The sequence below is a fragment of the Hermetia illucens genome, chromosome 1, assembly GCF_905115235.1.
Source record: "Hermetia illucens chromosome 1, iHerIll2.2.curated.20191125, whole genome shotgun sequence".
In the NCBI taxonomy this organism is placed as follows: Eukaryota; Metazoa; Arthropoda; class Insecta; order Diptera; family Stratiomyidae; genus Hermetia; species Hermetia illucens.
This window is the reverse complement of record NC_051849.1, coordinates 133,950,399-133,969,326: the sequence shown is the minus strand read 5'-3', so window position 1 is coordinate 133,969,326 and position 18,928 is coordinate 133,950,399. Positions and strand designations below refer to the sequence as shown.

The window sequence follows — 18,928 nt, the reverse complement described above, 5'->3', positions numbered from 1 at the left end:
TTTCAAAGAAGCAACAACTTTAACGTATTATAACTTTGTTAGTAATAGTACGATTTCCACCAAACTTGGTAAAATCATGCCCTACATTATAGCCTACATCACAGCAATTTCGTGGTGCTAGGATGAACTTAAGGGGAGTTTTGCAGCGAATTACTAAAAATTATAGTAATATACTTTATTAACTTTATTTGAACAGGTATCGGTATGGAAGGTATTTCGGAGTCCATATAGTGGCAGCCTCCAGATTTTTTTCAGATTTTTTGGTTTAGTAGTTTCTGAGAATGGCCCCCTTAAAGTACTGATCACTTTTAAACCCCCGCAATCCCCACCTTTCCAACAAATGTCAAAACTAAAACCGGCTTTGAAAAGTACTAACCGAGACCTTTCATTTGATAGCCCACATGACTATATTTGATGAAAAAAAATTTTACACCCCCCTTTTGCATGTATGGGGACCCCGCCTTAAATTCGTCGTAAAAGGATGTAACTCACTGTATGTATGAGCGTTCACAGTTCCCACCTTTCTACCAAATTTGGTGCCAATCGCTATAACCGTCCCCGATAAAAATGCATGTGACCGTCAGACAGACAAACAGATTTTAATAAGGTTTTGTGTTTACACATATTTATATGGATAAGAATATATGGATATATGGATAACAAGGAACAAACTGAACTATAAGTTCAGAAGGGGCGAATTGCCCAAAATAGGAATGTCGGCTAAAGAAGCGAAACCGAAGGAAAATAAGAACGGTGGCTAGACTAAGGCCGTGAACGAAAAAAGAAACAGGGAATCAAAGGTGCGAATTCGCCCGGAGGAAATTGCAATCTCCAGCAAAGGAAATGTAACGTACGCGAAGATACTGGAAACGGTGAAATCTAACCCCAACCTAAAAGACCTAGAGGGAAATGTCAGCAAAATCCGGAGGACCCAGAGAGGGGATCTCATGTTTGAGCTGAAAAAATCCAGCGTAGGAAAAACTGACGGCTTTCGTAACCAAGTTATAAACTCGCTTGGGGAGAATGTCAAGGCTCGTTCCCAAAAACATCAGATCTATATACAGTGGTAGGATCTCCCAGAGGAGAGATCTGCACTGCCTTAAAGCAACAATTTAAGTTGGAGGAATTCAGCGAACAATCTATCTGGAGCCTAAGAAAAGCTTATGGCCGTACTTAAACGGCCAAAATATGACTGCCAGTGGAGTCAGCACAAAAGTTGAATTAGATGTGTAAAATTGGGGCAGATATCAATCCTTAAATTGATATCTAGTCAACAATCCTAAAATTGTTGATGGCTGCCGGGATAGGTGCAATAATCCTCAAATTATTGTACGCTGGAGGAAGCAAGAAGAAACTACTGGTTTCACTTTACTTTGGCTTGTCCCCCCGTTTATTACTATCACTTCGTTTTTATAAAAGAAATCTTATAACTAAGCAATTTACATTTTTGTTTACATGACCATTTAGCAATTTACAATTGACACATTTTTGTTTACATGACCTATTGATTCGCTTCTGGCACAAGCGCATGTTCAACATTTTTTCTTTGAATTGCTATTATGTTAACGTAATTACTAATGACTTGTGCGAAAGTAGACCAATGTGTCGATGCACTTATTAATTTTAGCTGCACTGCTATTATGTTATTTTGTATGATTCGAACACGTCTAAAGTACATATTACAAAATTGAGAAATTGGTTGTATTTGATGAATATTTATTAGCATTAGCATAATTTAGTTCACATTTAATTTGTTCACTTGTTCACGGTATGTCGTATTATTTTGTGGTGGGAAGCGGAAGTTGCATCGTTTGATTTCACTCTTGTAATTGTTGGCTGAAATCTTCGTTTCCGGTTGACTTTAGTGGGTTGACTGTCCTGTTTGTTCGCGGAGGCATGTTCATTTTCGTTAGAGCCCTCTGGAATGCTCACTGGATGGTGGTCTTCAATAGGTAGAGCCGCTAACTTGACGATGGGTCTCTTGGTAATACGGCCATGTAATTTAATTGTTGCTACGCGAACTAGACCGTCTGCACCAGGATGAACCTCAGTGATACGAGCTAATGGCCACTTTGATGGAGGATAACTCTCGCTCTTGACCAATACCAGTTGTCCGGGTTCCAGGTTTGGCTTTGTCTTCATCCATTTTGGCCTTTGTTGCAACCTTGAGATGAACTCGTCTGACCACCGGTTCCAAAATTGTTTTACAATTTGCTGTGTCAGCTTCCATTTTTTCAGCAGGTTTAATTCTTCGTTCGGGGTTTCTTGCGGGATTGATATGAGTGGTTCGCCAATCAAAAAATGCGCGGGAGTGAGTGCTTCCAGATCATTAACATCGTCGCTGATGGGCATGAGAGGCCGACTATTAAGAACTGCTTCGATCTGGGTGAGAACCGTGTACATTTCCTCCATTGTTAACAAGCTGTCACCGATTACTTTCTGCAGGTGCAGTTTGACTGACTTCACCCCAGCTTCCCATAATCCTCCGAAATGAGGACTGCTCGGGGGTATGAAGTGCCAGGTGATTTTGTCGTTAGCTACCGTGGACTGAACTGTTTTCATCATCTGTATGAACTGGTGTTTTATTTCTTTACTGGCTGCTACGAAATTTGTACCACAATCAGAATACAAATCCGAGCACAAACCGCGCCGGGACACAAATCGTTTGATTGCTGCAAGACACGCTTGTCCAGAGAGATCACTCACAACCTCCAAGTGAATGGCTTTGGTCTTCAAGCAGATAAAGAGGGCTATATAGGATTTCATCGTTTTAGCGCCTCTGCCCGATGACCATTTTAGTTGTATTGGTCCGGCAAAATCCAGTCCGCAGGTTTTGAAGGCTCTTCCAGGGGTGACTCGTGCTTCAGGTAACGCTCCCATTAACTGTTCTCCTGGCTTTGCGTTTGATTTAAAACAGGTTATGCATTTGTGGATGCATGTTTTTACCAATTTCGAAGACTGCAATATCCAGTACTGTCTTCTGATTGCTGCTTGGGTTACTTGATTGCCTCCATGCAAAGTGCGCAAATGGTATGCTCTTACGATCAATTCGGACAACTTGCAGACAGGACTTAGAATCACTGGATGCTTACGATCGTCCGATAATAGTGAGTGTCGCAGTCTTCCGCCCACCCTGAGGATCCCCTCAGCATCAGTGAACGGTGTCAGCTGGAATAATTTTGAAGTGGCTGGAACTGGTTGTCCCTTGTCCAACCTTTCTATCTCATCTTTGAAAGATAATGCTTGTGATAGCCGTACACATGCCATTTCAGCATTGTTGAGTTCTGAAGTTGTCAGGGTTGCAGGTTTCGCAATAGTTGGTGACTTAAAGCGAAGGCAATATGCCACAATTCTAATCAGTTTTGCGAAGTCAGAGTACCTCCCCAGTATACTATCGTCGAACGTGAACTTCGCAACCTTCGCAACTTTGCAAGAGGTCTCAGGCTTCCTCTCGAGTGTCGTGGTAATGTCGATTGCCTTTGACGAGTAGTTGATTGGTTTGTGTTGCAGCCACTCGGGTCCGTTCCACCACAAATCGCTTTTGAGGAGTTGAGAAGCAGTCACTCCCCGTGACGCTATGTCTGCCGGGTTCCACTCTGTATCGACGTGTCTCCATTGACTAGAGTTGCTCGTAGCCTGTATTTCGCTCACCCTATTTGCCACGAACGTTTTCCACCTGGCTGGGTGATCACTCAACCAAGCGAGAACAATGGTTGAATCCGTCCAGTAAAATTCAGCTGTGTCGGCAAGGAATTCGCAAGCTTGCTTCACGTGTTTCATCAATCTGCATAGTAGGACGGCACCGTTCAATTCTAGCCGGGGCACTGACTGTACTTTTAAAGGTGCCACTTTCGATTTCGCTGTTAATATGTTCGTAGATAGCGTGCCATCTGGATGTATTACTCGAACGTAAATCACCGCTGCAAAAGCTGCCATTGACGCGTCGCAGAAACCATGGAGTTCTACCTTCCAGCGATCAGACGTCTGTATGTATCGTGGTATTTGAAGTTGTGATAACGCTGGCCATTCCTTCATGTAGGTCAGCCACTCGATTTTCAACTGGTCAGGTACGGGCTTATCCCAATCCAGTTTCTGTAGCCACAACCTTTGGATAAATATCTTGCTAACTATTATGATGGGCTGGATCCAACCAAGCGGATCGAATAATCTTGCAGCATTGGATGTAATTATTCGTTTCGTAACTGGCTCGTTCGCTGAGATATGAGGCAGTTTCACTTTAAAGGTGAATATGTCGTCTTTAGGAATCCATTGCAAACCCAATGTCTTGACGGTGTTTTCTAGATTGATGTTGACTACGTCAGACGTTTCCCGGTCAGCGGTGCTTACATGTTTCAGAACCTCCTCATAATTCGTGGACCATTTTCGAATGTTAAATCCAGCCTTTTTGAGAACGTTCACAATATCGTTTTGCAATTTGTAGTGACCGCGGCTGCGCGACGGGAGCGGAATTTCATTCGGCTCTTTCTTAATTAATTTGCTTAAACAATGCATTTAATAGTGTGCAATTGCCTTAATGTTCGCCGCAGATTGCACATTATTCAATGCATTCGAGCGAATTGATCTTGACAGGAGGCGAATGATTTGCCGCATCTGCAGGCGTATGCGCATGTTGCCGCAACATTGCCGAGTGAGAAAGGCTATGTAGCGGGAATAGAAGCGGTGCACGAACAAAGCACAGGAGAATGTTGCTGGGTGGAACAGTTTTTGGGCTAGAGAATCGAGGAGGAGGAACGGAATTGAATTTTGATAAAAGGGGAGATTGGTTTTGGAGGTTGAGTGGAAGACAGAGGAAAAGAAGCAGCGGGTTTTGGCTAGAGAATCGAGGAAGAGGAACGGAATTCAATTTTGATAAAGGGAGATTTAAAGAAAGAGGAGAGAAAGTCTGGGAGAAGAGAAGAAGATCCGGAGGTGTGAAGATTTTTCGCGAGCAAAGGAAAAGAATTGAATCCGAAGAAAACGAAAACCATATCGTGCTAAGCCCTAACGCAAGGGCATTGTAAACAAAGATTCCGTGGATAAGTTCAAATCGTTAAAAATTGTTCAATCGTTGGCAAGTGTTAAATGCATAGTGATTTAGGGCAAAGAGGAGAAAAACAATTAAAAAGACAGATAATTGAAGTGTCGGATGATTAAGTTAATATTTAGCTGCCGAAGTAAAGTGTCGGAATTCCCGCGCTGTGTATAAACAAAAAAAAAGAAAAACACATAAAACGTGAATTACGAAATTATAGAGAGGAAGTGAATTAACGCTAGTTTTTTTCTAAGGACTATATATTGTGTTATTATTAATATTTTGAATTTTATAAAAAAATATAGATACTATTATAGAAGCATCAATCCGAGCTCGGAGTGACATCAGAGTAAGTTATTCGTTTAGTTTCTTTTCTTCTTCTATTTCTTTTTATAATTTTTATTTTATGATTTATTTTATTTTATTTGATTCTTTTCTTTTAAGTGTTACATTTTAGTTATTTTTATTTTAATTTTTGTCTTACTATGTATTGAAGCTGAACAAGTAAATAATGATGGAATAATCTGAAGTAGTTTGAGGACTTCCTCCCCTTAGTTCCTCCTTACTCCCGCGGAATTCCTATATGTAAGGGACATCCTCTAATCGAATAACTGGCCGGAGGATGTCGAGGAAGGGCGGGAACCTCACAGGCCGCGCCTCATACAAAATCTGAGGCGGAAGAGACGGCAATCGAGACGGTGATCCGTCGTGGATCTTCCCCTCCTTGATCGCGGCACTCGGGTCCGGAGACTTACGGCTCCACGCGCGCGGTCGAGCCGGTTTTTTTTTTATTTTCCAATTTAGCTCGCGTTCTGGTTTTCATTCGATAGGCCGTCGGGAAATCCCTTGTAAAGTCAAATTTAAAATCCGGTGCGGACCCACGCATCGGAAAAGACACGTTGTTTTAAGTAATGAAGCGTGAGGGATCAAAGCGCTCAAAGGACCCCCCCCACATTCCCGAGCCTGGCTAGCACAGAGGCGTGCAAGAACGTGTCGACCGAGAGCTTTGATAGAGCTTCAATCTTTGTGGGCAGACCTTCACGGTCAATTTGGCCAATTTGTTTAGCTTTTTGAGATAGCTCTGCCCTCTAGGTCGTTATCGGCCACTCAGGATGATCGACTTGATCTCCTATCTCCACACCTATCATTACAAATGGCGCCCAACGTGGGGCCCAACATTTCCTGGATTCAGGCTTAATTTATTATTTACAGGTTTCCTGAATCAAGTGGAAGATAGCCTATTCCGGCTCACAACTTCGTTTGGTGGTGTCGGATAGAGAATCAATAGATTCTCAATATTGTTCCCGGCTAGGCTCCACGTACACTTGTCTTCAGATTTCTAGTCTTAGGTTTCACGCCTTTTTCCCCGGAAGCAAGTGTTCCTAAGCCTCAATTTCCTTTCCCACCTTATAACGTAGAGTTTCCTGCCCTATCCTTGGTAGAATACCAAAAGAGCTAGTCGTTTGTTGTGTTTGTCTTGAGACTTAACGTCTCGTAGGTGATTGCCTCCCAGGAGCCTCTGGATCTACGGGCCTTTGCGGCTATAAGCTGAAAGGTATTGCCGTCCGAGCTTCTGAGGAGTGTCCTTCCCTACCTTTATGTGAAATGGCTATCTCTTCGTTTCGGAATTTTGAAGAAAATTAAATATTCTTTCTTCTTTGTAGGGATGAAGTGACGGGTGAGATGGATCCTTGATGGAATACGGAGGTAGTCGGCTATATGCTGTGCCGTTCCGTCCTCAATGATTCATCTTCACTTTGTTCTCTGACTCCAGACGAGGAAGATTGAATTCTCGCGTTCCCTTTTTGCTTGTTCTTTTTATTTAATATTCTGCGACGGGGAGCAACTCGATTGTTGTCTCTTCATGAAAAACACTGTGTGTGGAAGTTTTCTGCACGCAGATGTGAAAAAAGTTTATGAGGTTGGGATGGCTTTTTGGTCATCCGTGAGTTCTGCGGGAGTTGAATATGGAGTGAACATTTAGAGAGAGAGGAGTCCTCGTAATACATTTTTTTTTCTTTCTTCTTTTTCGCTGTTTTCTTTCTTTTGCCTTGTTTTGTTTTGCTTCTTTTTCTTTTCGATTCAGTCAACTATTTTAATTTTTTTTTTGCTTCTTTTCTATACTTCGTTTTTTTTCTTTTCGCTTTTTTTTCCTTTTTCTTTTTTCTTGGACTTCCTTTTGGTCGTTTCCAATTTTATTTTTTTTTAAATTTTTTTTTACGATATGTCTCATCGACGAGATCACGGGTCTCGCGACCTTTATCGCCTTCCTTCCACGCTACCTCCAGGTCAATGGAGTTCAGCTGAGCTTGACCTGCCAGCACGCCGTGATGACTGACGGTGGCATGAGGCGGCGAGGAGAGATCCTGTGGGTTGGGTTGATCCTTCCACGCGGGATGCTAGGGCGACGGACGCTTCACGAGTAGAAGGATTGGTTCGAGAGCAATTTGCTGCGCTTCGAGACTCGAACCAGAACACGCACTCAGTGCATCAGGCAGCTCAACATCAGCCTGCTTCAACTCGTGCAGTACATTTTGCGGACAGACGTGACTATGGACAGAATAACGACAATTTTTACATACATGACCAAAGACGTGACATTGGTTTTTACGGACTTGACGATAGGTCCGGATCCGAGAACTTTCAACGACATGACGACAGATCCGGACTCGACTATATGTACGATTTTACTGTTTCTGACGATGACGATTCGCCGTATGGATGCCAGGCACGATCGCTTAGTACCATGTCAGCGGATCGTGTGTATTCAATTTTGGCATCCTGGGACTTGGTTTTTGATGGCACATCAAAAACTTTGCCCATCAACCAATTCTTGTTCCGCGTGGAGGCTTTGACCAACACAACCTTACAGGGGGATTTTGGCCTGCTGTGTACTTATGTACACACCCTTCTCAGAGACAGAGCAGCAGATTGGTACTGGGACTATCACCAGTCTGTCGGACGAATCGAGTGGACCTCTTTTCGTGAGGCTCTTCGCCATGAGTTTAAGGATTCTCTAGATGACTGGGATATCCTTGAACTGATGAGGGAGCGCATGCAAGGTCCATCCGAATATTTCGACAGTTACTATAAAGCTGTGCGTTCGCTTGCAAATAGGCTAGAAAATTCCTTAACGGAAGAGAAATTGGTAGAGTTGCTACGTCGTGGGCTGAAACCCGACGTTCAGAGGCAACTTCTCTATTTTCCGCCTAGTACGGTTCGCGAGCTGCGTAAATTAGTGCAGCAGAGTGAAATTTTAGAGGAGCGTCTCTCAAGCAGGTTCTCTCACCAATTACACAGCTATTCTGCTGAATCTGAAGAGGGTGTTGACATAAAGAACATCTCAGGAAATCCTCAGTCTGAGATTCAGAATCGTGATTTGGACTTGGTCTGCTGGAATTGTCGGCAGATTGGACATTTATTTGAAGACTGTTGGGAAGATCCCAAAGTCTTTTGTTTCGGTTGCGGGCGCCCGAACACTCGTAAGCCCGTATGTCCAAATTGTCGAGTTCCAGAGCCCAGCCCCAGTCATCAGGGCGTTCCTGCATTGGACGCACGTGACTGCGCAGGCGTTGCGACAACGTCTTCCACAGTAAGTCCGAAGGTTACCGTGTTGAAGCGGTCCGATAAACCAGATTTAACCTACCCGGATTTGACCCCACCACCAATTATGTCAAGAAAACCGATGCTTTCGGTTCTGAGGCCGTTGCACGTAAGACTGCAACAATATCAAGCGGCCAGAGAACGGATCTTCGGAGTAGCAGAGATGGCGACGAAAAAACCGAAGCGCTCAACTCTTCGCTTACGCCATTATTGGATGCGAATAATGCGCAACCGTCGTCTTTACTACTCTGCCATTCTCACGAGTCGGCCCAATAATGATATTCGCCCGTATGCGGATGTCGCAGACTTGGGTGAACGTGTTTCAGGACTGATTGATACCGGAGCCACTGTAAGTTGCCTAGCTTCGGATTTCGCCCGGAAAATTATTAACGACGGTCGGTACAAGTGGGAGAGATTACGCATCGATCTCAGGACAGCTGACGGGACTAGCCACTCGACAGTAGGCAGAGTGTCAGCTGACATCACGTTTCGTGATCGGACGGAATCGATGTCGTTCCTCCTTATCCCGTCGTTAACGCAAAATCTTTACCTTGGAGCTGATTTTGTGCGCAAGTTCGATCTCGCACAGGACTTATTTGTACCTTCCATTTGTTCTATCGAAAATGTTGAGAACGTCAATCAACACCAGTTGACGACACACCAGCGAGCAAGGCTCGAGGCTGTCATTGGCAGTTTTCCATCTTTCGAGTCGGAGGGCTTAGGACGTACAAGTCTCACGACACACATCATCGATGTCGGCGGTAACAAACCGATTAAACAGAGACACTTCTCAGTCTCTCCCGCCATCGAAAAGCTCCTCTACGAAGAGATTGATAGGATGCTGGCTTTGGGAGTCATCGAAGAATCGCAAAGCGCCTGGTCTTCGCCAGTTACCCTTGTGGTGAAACCTGGTAAAGTGCGACTTTGCCTTGATGCACGTAAAGTGAATAGTGTAACAGTGAAGGACGCTTATCCTTTACCTCTCATCGAGGGGATTTTCAGTCGTCTCCCGAAGGCTAGATTCATTACCAGTTTAGATCTGAAGGATGCGTTCTGGCAAATTCCTCTGGATGAGGCGTCCAAGGATAAGACTGCCTTCACCGTCCCAGGTCGGCCACTCTATCAGTTTGTGAGCATGCCGTTTGGGCTCTGCAATGCACCTCAAACCATGCAGCGACTGATGGATAAGGTCATCCCTGCTCACTTACGTCATCAAGTCTTTGTATATTTAGATGACTTGCTGCTTATTACAGAGACCTTCGACCAGCACCTGCTGCTCTTAAGCGAAGTGGCTCTCTGTATGAGACGCGCTGGCTTGACGTTGAACATCCGGAAGAGCAAGTTTGTCATGAAGGAAGTTCGATACTTGGGGCACATCATCGGTAACGGGACGATTTGTACCGATCCCGACAAGGTACACGCCATCAAAGATTTTCCGCGGCCGAAAACCGTCAGGCAACTGCGGCGGTTTCTTGGGATGTGTGGGTGGTATCAGCGATTTGTGCCAAATTACGCTTCGCTGACTGCACCGTTGACAGACATGCTTCAGAAGAAGCGTCAGTTTTGCTGGTCTGAGGAAGTAATCTCGGCCTTCGACGCTCTGAAAACGAGTCTCTCCTCGGCTCCAGTTCTGCACAGCCCCGACTTCTCCAAGCCTTTCGCCATACATTGTGACGCAAGTCAACATGGTATAGGAGCGGTGCTGATGCAGAATACAGAGGAGGGACATGAAGTTCCTATAGCGTATATGTCGAAGAAGCTTACACAGCCTCAGCGAAACTACACTGTCACTGAGCAGGAATGTCTGGCAGCGGTGGAGGCAGTGCGCAAATTCCGAGCGTATGTCGAAGGCACAACATTCGAAGTGGTAACTGACCACGCTTCGCTCAAATGGCAGATGAACCAGTCCGACCTTCACGGCAGACTGGCCAGATGGGCATTGAAGCTTCAAGGATTCTCGTTCATCATTAAACACAGAAAGGGATCACAACATCTGGTCCCGGATTCTCTATCTCGAATGTATTCACCAGCGGAGGTGGATGCTTTGGAGAGAAGTGGGAACAACGCAGACGTGGATTTTAATTCACCACATTTTCGGTCTGTGAACTATTTGCAATTAATAGAGCGTATTAGGGAGAATTCCAACAAACTCCCTGATCTGCAGGTATGCGATGGATTGGTATACAAACGAACCAATCATGCTTCAGGAGATGAGATGCAGGAACAACAGGCTTGGAAGCTTTGGATTCCGGAGGAGCTGACGATGGAGGTGATCACCCGTGCCCATGATCATCCTTTGAGTGCACATGGGGGGGTTGGTAAAACCTTGGGTAGACTGCGGTTGTGGTTTTATTGGCCTAAAATGGTTTCCCAGGTCAAGGACTATATCCGTAATTGTGAAACGTGCAAGACGTCAAAAGCTCCCAACCAAACGCTCCAACCTCTAATGGGAAAAGCGCTCATCTCCGATCGGGTATTTCAACGTTTGTATATCGATTTGATCGGCCCATACCCCAGATCTCGCGCCGGAAATATCGGAGCAATAGTCGTTCTCGATTCTCTCTCAAAGTTTTCATTTGTGGAGCCGATTAAACGGTTTACCGCAAACGTGCTGACCGAATACTTGGAGAAGAGAATCTTTCATGTGTTTGGAATCCCTGAGTCGATCACATCTGATAATGGGGTACAGTTCAAATCCGTGGCTTTCAACGATCTTCTGAACCAGTATGGCATTCAACACATTTACACCGCTTTATACTCCCCGCAGGCAAACGCCTCGGAGCGAGTAAATCGCTCACTGTTGGCTGCTATACGCGCTTATATCGGTCCTGATCAAAGAGATTGGGATAACAAGTTGTCATCCATCAACTGTGCCTTGCGTTCAGCGAAACACGTCTCGATAGGGACATCACCCTATCACGTCGTTTTTGGGCAAAGCATGGTCACCCATGGGAGTACCTACGCCCTTTTACGACGCCTGAACGCCTTGCCTGATGCGACCTTGGAGATCTGTTCTCAGGATAAACTTGCTATTCTGAGAGCAGAGGTTCAAGGGCGAATCCTCCAGGCAAGAGAGACACAGGAAAGGGGTTACAACTTGCGATCCCGAGCTCGTGAATTTCAGGTCGGAGATATCGTGTATAAACGGCTCTTCAACTTAAGCAGTGCAGCAAAACGATATAATGCCAAATTGGATCAGAAGTTCGTGAAGGCGAAGGTCATCGGTCGAGTCGGAACGGTTCAATACGAGCTGGAGGACATGGAGGGTCGTAACCTGGGCATCGCTCACGCGAAGGACCTCAAGGCCTAATGTGGGTTTGGATCTCGGTCTACCTTTCCTCGTAAGCGCCAACACTCAGCCGCTATCAGCAGTGAGGCCCTCACTGGTCTTCAGCTTTCTTTCCTCGAGCGGGTCTCGAAAACCCAGCTGCCCTGTAGTGACCGCGGCTGCGCAACGGGAGCGGAATTTCATTCGGCTCTTTCTTAATTAATTTGCTTAAACAATGCATTTAATAGTGTGCAATTGCCTTAATGTTCGCCGCAGATTGCACATTATTCAATGCATTCGAGCGAATTGATCTTGACAGGAGGCGAATGATTTGCCGCATCTGCAGGCGCATGCGCATGTTGCCGCAACATTGCCGAGTGAGAAAGGCTATGTAGCGGGAATAGAAGCGGTGCACGAACAAAGCACAGGAGAATGTTGCTGGGTGGAACAGTTTTTGGGCTAGAGAATCGAGGAGGAGGAACGGAATTGAATTTTGATAAAAGGGGAGATTGGTTTTGGAGGTTGAGTGGAAGACAGAGGAAAAGAAGCAGCGGGTTTTGGCTAGAGAATCGAGGAAGAGGAACGGAATTCAATTTTGATAAAGGGAGATTTAAAGAAAGAGGAGAGAAAGTCTGGGAGAAGAGAAGAAGATCCGGAGTTGTGAAGATTTTTCGCGAGCAAAGGAAAAGAATTGAATCCGAAGAAAACGAAAACCATATCGTGCTAAGCCCTAACGCAAGGGCATTGTAAACAAAGATTCCGTGGATAAGTTCAAATCGTTAAAAATTGTTCAATCGTTGGCAAGTGTTAAATGCATAGTGATTTAGGGCAAAGAGGAGAAAAACAATTAAAAAGACAGATAATTGAAGTGTCGGATGATTAAGTTAATATTTAGCTGCCGAAGTAAAGTGTCGGAATTCCCGCGCTGTGTATAAACAAAAAAAAAAGAAAAACACATAAAACGTGAATTACGAAATTATAGAGAGGAAGTGAATTAACGCTAGTTTTTTTCTAAGGACTATATATTGTGTTATTATTAATATTTTGAATTTTATAGAAAAATATAGATACTATTATAGAAGCATCAATCCGAGCTCGGAGTGACATCAGAGTAAGTTATTCGTTTAGTTTCTTTTCTTCTTCTATTTCTTTTTATAATTTTTATTTTATGATTTTTATTTTATTTGATTCTTTTCTTTTAAGTGTTACATTTTAGTTATTTTTATTTTAATTTTTGTCTTACTATGTATTGAAGCTGAACAAGTAAATAATGATGGAATAATCTGAAGTAGTTTGAGGACTTCCTCCCCTTAGTTCCTCCTTACTCCCGCGGAATTCCTATATGTAAGGGACATCCTCTAATCGAATAACTGGCCGGAGGATGTCGAGGAAGGGCGGGAACCTCACAGGCCGCGCCTCATACAAAATCTGAGGCGGAAGAGACGGCAATCGAGACGGTGATCCGTCGTGGATCTTCCCCTCCTTGATCGCGGCACTCGGGTCCGGAGACTTACGGCTCCACGCGCGCGGTCGAGCCGGTTTTTTTTTTATTTTCCAATTTAGCTCGCGTTCTGGTTTTCATTCGATAGGCCGTCGGGAAATCCCTTGTAAAGTCAAATTTAAAATCCGGTGCGGACCCACGCATCGGAAAAGACACGTTGTTTTAAGTAATGAAGCGTGAGGGATCAAAGCGCTCAAAGGACCCCCCCCACATTCCCGAGCCTGGCTAGCACAGAGGCGTGCAAGAACGTGTCGACCGAGAGCTTTGATAGAGCTTCAATCTTTGTGGGCAGACCTTCACGGTCAATTTGGCCAATTTGTTTAGCTTTTTGAGATAGCTCTGCCCTCTAGGTCGTTATCGGCCACTCAGGATGATCGACTTGATCTCCTATCTCCACACCTATCATTACAAATTTTGCTGCACCTTCTATGGTCGAGGATCCGGTCAGCAAGTCATCTACATAGAAGTCCTTTTTGATGCTTTCACTTGCTGATGGTGACGTGAATTGCTCGTCTTCAGCGACCTGTTGTAGGGTACGTGTTGCTTGGAAGGGAGCACTGGCGGTGCCATAAGTTACTGTCTTTAGCCGGTAGTGCTTTATTGGACCCTGGGGTTCTGGTCTCCAAACAATTCGCAGTAAGTCGCAGTCTCGACTGTCCACGAGTATCTGTCGGTACATCTTCTCAATGTCAGCAGCCAATGCGTATTTATGCCTCCTCCACCGCAGCAATATTTCAAAGATGGTGTATTGCGTATTTGGTCCCACCATTAGGATACCGTTCAACGAGGTGCCGCAGGAAGTTTTAAGGGACGCATTGAATACGACGCGAACTTTCGTAGTTGTGCTGTCCTCTCTAACTACAGCATGATGTGGCAAGTAATATGAGTGTTTGCAAAAAATTTCTGTGGATGGGACCTCGCTCATATGTCCCAATTCCAGATATTCCCTTAGGAATGCATTGTACTGCGCTTTGAGCTCTGGATTCCGTTCGAGTTTTGCCTCTGTCTGGCGGAGGCGTATGACAGTGTCTTTTAATGACGGATGCAGCAGGATGGAGGGGTTCATATCAGGCTTAATCGGCAGCCTGACTATGTATCGGCCTGACTTTGGATCCCTCTTAGTAGTTCGGATGAACTGCCTCTCGCAGTCTGCTTCCTCTAGGGTGAGGATTCGCTCTTGTGGTAACTCTTCCTGTTCCCATAATTTTCGTATATCAGCATCTAGCTGTTCAATGCTAACCATACTGATGGAAGGTTCTGATGCTCGTATTACTTGGTTGACAGGCCCGGACAGGATCCAACCGATTTTGGTTTTTTGAGCCAAAACTTTGGTATTCTTCATCCGGATTACGCCCTTTTCCAATAGATCGCCATAAACGTCAGCACCCAGGAGGACGTCGATCTTCCCCGGAATGTTATACGATGAATCAGCTAAGTCCTCCTGTCTCAATTCAGTTATCTTGCATGGTGTCTTGGACTGAGGAATCTTGTCCGTTATATGGTTTACTATGACAAGAGATAAATTGAAACACCTTGTCGACCATTTCTCTTTGCATTGAGCAGATATCGCTCCCTTGCTGCTCGTTGAATGACTCCCGATGCCGCTGATTGTCAGATTTGTCGCTTGACGTGGTAGCCGTAAGAGTTGCGCCGCAGCTTCACTGATGAACGAACGCTGGGACCTTTGATCGACCAATGCACGCAAAAGAATGAATGTTCCTTGATTGTCCTTTACCCGAATCCTTGCTGTAGCCAATAGAATAGCCGTAATGTGGACGCCACTGTTGATAGCATTCAGCGATGAGACTTGTTGTCTTGGATTCGGCAAAGCTGAAGATGCAGCTCTATTCGACGATGCCTGGTGTAACATTGAGTTATGCCTTTTTCCACACAGTTTGCACCCTTTACGTGATGGGCAGTTCCTGACTGTATGAGCCTCGTGCAAGCAATTGTAGCACAGCCGCAAAGATGCTACCAACTCTCGTCGTCTGGTTATGTCTGATTTCAGAAATGTGTCGCATTGCGAAATTCGATGATCGCCCTGAAAATATTGGCTTGACCCGAAATCCGGCTCGACGGACCATGTAAAATTGGGGCAGATATCGATCCTTAAATTGATATCTAGTCAACAATCCTAAAATTGTTGATGGCTGCCGGGATAGGTGCAATAATCCTCAAATTATTGTACGCTGGAGGAAGCAAGAAGAAACTACTGGTTTCACTTTACTTTGGCTTGTCCCCCCGTTTATTACTATCACTTCGTTTTTATAAAAGAAATCTTATAACTAAGCAATTTACATTTTTGTTTACATGACCATTTAGCAATTTACAATTGACACATTTTTGTTTACATGACCTATTGATTCGCTTCTGGCACAAGCGCATGTTCAACATTTTTTCTTTGAAATGCTATTATGTTGACGTAATTACTAATGACTTGTGCGAAAGTAGACTAATGTGTCGATGTACCTATTAATTTTAGCTGCACTGCTATTATGTTATTTTGTATGATTCGAACAAGATGGGTTGTTTGCCGACTAAGGGAACGTATCTCTTTAAAGAGGTGCTTCAAATGGCTAATGTTTGGACAGTTTGCGAAGGCATGCACTAGAGGGAAAAAGGAGTGCAATAGAGACCCCAAATCGATTTTGTGCGAAGGAAAGGAGGGACGGGATAACTGACATATTTCCGCAAATGGTAAATCCCGGAAGGCGTTGATTGCAGTGAAAAAAGGAGGTTAATACAAATAAACCTCAATCATTTCAAGTTTGCACAAGATTTGCTGTCGCAGACCACCTACGAATTCGCGATGGAGATTGCTATCATTAGTGAACCGTACAAAAAACTTGACGGTGGTGTACGGGTCACAGATTCGACTGGTGGAGCGGCGGTATGGGCGTGCGGTCGTCAAGCCATATAATATAGTATGCGTCAAGCGGCTAGCGGCTTTGTATGGCCAAAAGTAAGCAGTATATTCGTATACAGCTGCTACGAACAACACCGCCTGAGTTTGAAAACTTGTTAGACGATCTTGTTCACGATGCAAAGGGTCGAGGACCAAAGGTGATAGCCGGTGACTTTAATGCGTGGGCTATCGAGTGGGGCAGCAAAGAGACTAATGCAAGGGGGCGGTGCTTATTAGAAGCATTAGCCCAGTTGAATGTAGTTGTGGAAATGGGGAACTGGTTCAATTTGTAGATCTGACTTTTGTCAGCTCTGCGCTAGCGGGTGACGCGTCCTAGCAAGTTAGCGAGGACTTCAAGTACACCGACCACCAGGCAATCACTTTTAAACTAAGGACGGAACCACAAGGCAGGAGACTGGCACCCCGGAAGCCGAAATCCGAAAGAACACCAGGATGGTCCGCAAAAGCGATGGATGAGCAAATATTCATGGAAGTGTGGCTAGACCTGCCTAGCAAAGTAGGCACCTCCACGGATAGACCTCTCCATGTTACAAAAAGCATCTCCAAAGCATGTGACCCGTCGATGCCTAGAAGATGCTCATTCCCCACTAAAAGACCTAATTATTGTTGGAATAGTGAACTTTCCAGCCTTCGATTGATTTGCCACAGAGCCAGACGAACGCCTCCGAGGGCAATAGGTAGGACCGATCAAGGGCAAAAGGAGCATGTCTATTGGGGAGCTCGCAAGAACCTTAAGCTCGCAATCCAGCGAAGTAAGAGGGAATATTTTAAAGAGCTCTGTTTGGAAGCGGACATAAATCCGTGGGGTAGCGCCTATAAAATTGTGACAGGAGATTCAGAGACCGATCATCTTCGCAGATCACGTCCCCTATGCTCTTATTGAAAATAATCCAGGGGTTATTTCCCCAACAAGAAGTACTGACAACTTTCGGCGTCCTCTGAATGTGACACCGATTCCACCAGTCACCAGGGACGAGTTGCTGGAGATCTGCAATCGAATAGGCGACAGCAAAGACTCGGATTTGCACGGCATACCGGAGAAGGTCCCCAAACTTGCCATCAAATGTAGACTAGATATGTTTGCGAAACTTTTCGAAACCTGCGTGTCCGAGGGTATCTTTCCTGCACCATGGAGGCGGCAGAAGTTGGTGCTGCTGCCTAAGGCTGCCAACCGCCAGGGGAGCTGTCCTCCTATAGACCCATATGTCTTCTAGACACTATGGGGAAAATGTTGGAGCGGATTATTTATAATAGATTACTCCCAGTCGTCGAGAGCCAAGGGGGGCTTTCAGATAGGCAGTATGGGTTCCGTAAAGCCAGATCAACCATTGATGCCATCAGAATGGTTACTGGCTTGGCCGAAAATGAAATTCACGGGAGGGGTTGTACCAGCAAATATTGTGTGGTGGTGACCCTGGATGTAAGGAATGCATTCAACTCGGTCAATTGGAACCTTATACGAAGGTCTCTGGCGACGATTGGTGTTCCCACCTACCTCGCCGCTATTATCGATAGCGACTTGCATGAGCGGACTCTGGTATAATAGCGATGATGGAGCCAAGGAGTACGTTATCTCCGCGAGTATCCCACAGGGCTCTGTACTGGGCCCACTACTGTGGAACATTATGTATAATGATGTACTTAACCTTCCGCTTCCGGAGGAGGTGACGGTGGTGGGTTTCATTGATGATATAGCATGGTTGTACATGGTTGTACTCAAGCGAAGCAATCAGTGTTGTCAAGGCTTGGCTGGAGAGTGGTGGACTGGCACTCGCGGATGAAAAGACTGAAGCGGTCCTCATCACTAAGCGCCGGAAAAGAAATTACGCCTGGATTAGAATCGGGAATCGTATCATCACTTCCAAGCGTGATTCCAGTTAACCCGTTGGGGAGTTCCGCCCCCACGTACTCCGAGAGGGTGATCAGAACCGACTCTGCAAGGGACTCATCTGAAGTGGCTCTGCCATGAAGCCTCACCGGAGGTTATCTGGTACCATGGGAACCGGGATGGCCCTCTGAGAGCATATGCTCCAAGAGAATTCCTGGAGGATGTGTTCTCGGCCCGGTTGTTTGCGGTTGGCCCCCTAGTGGGAGTTTCATGGCGGTTGCGGTTATGCCTACATCGCGGGCAGAGCTCCTCGGAGCTCGAGCGTGGAGTTGCGCTGTGCAACTCGGGTGCCGTACTCCTTAGTTGCGGCAGATGTGTTAGATAGGCCTCGCATCCACTGGTATGAATGCTGAGCCTGCACTCAGTAAAAACCAGGACCGCTGTGCTTGCATGGCGGGGCTCTGATTGTGGTTCCAAAATTAATCCGTGTCCGAAGAGGACCGTGGGATTATGCCTTCACGGCAGGTACTCACGTTAAACCTCCAGGACTTCCATCACTTTCAAGCCGGCCATCAAACACTTGGGGGTGATGATAGACGGAAAACTCAATTTTAAGCAGCACATAAATGCTTTTTCGCAAGTATGGAAAAAGCATCCACCACTCGTATAGCGCTCGCAAGGATGATGCCTAGCGTAGGTGGACCGTGGCATACTTGCAGGCTGCTCATAGGCCAGGTGGTGAGTCCTATCATGCTGTATGCAGTCCCAGT

General features: G+C 45.4%; 1 protein-coding gene across 1 annotated transcript; it reads right to left on the bottom strand.

The window, feature by feature from the left end:
- Positions 1-1,755: 1,755 nt before the first annotated feature.
- On the bottom strand, positions 1,756-15,274 carry LOC119661742. The gene is made up of 2 exons (XM_038071209.1): positions 13,814-15,274; positions 1,756-4,401 (listed from the first exon to the last, which is right to left on the bottom strand). The coding sequence occupies exons 1-2, from the start codon at positions 15,272-15,274 to the stop codon at positions 1,756-1,758; spliced, it is 4,107 nt and encodes a 1,368-aa protein (XP_037927137.1).
- Positions 15,275-18,928: the final 3,654 nt, after the last annotated feature.

Coding starts and splice junctions, on each gene's coding strand:
- LOC119661742 (XM_038071209.1), bottom strand. CDS start 15,274: ATGTTACACCAGGCATCGTCGAATAGAGCTGCATCTTCAGCTTTGCCG. Junction 4,402..13,813: donor TAGAAGGTGCAGCAAAATTT/GTAATGATAGGT, acceptor GTTCTCAAAAAG/GCTGGATTTAACATTCGAAA.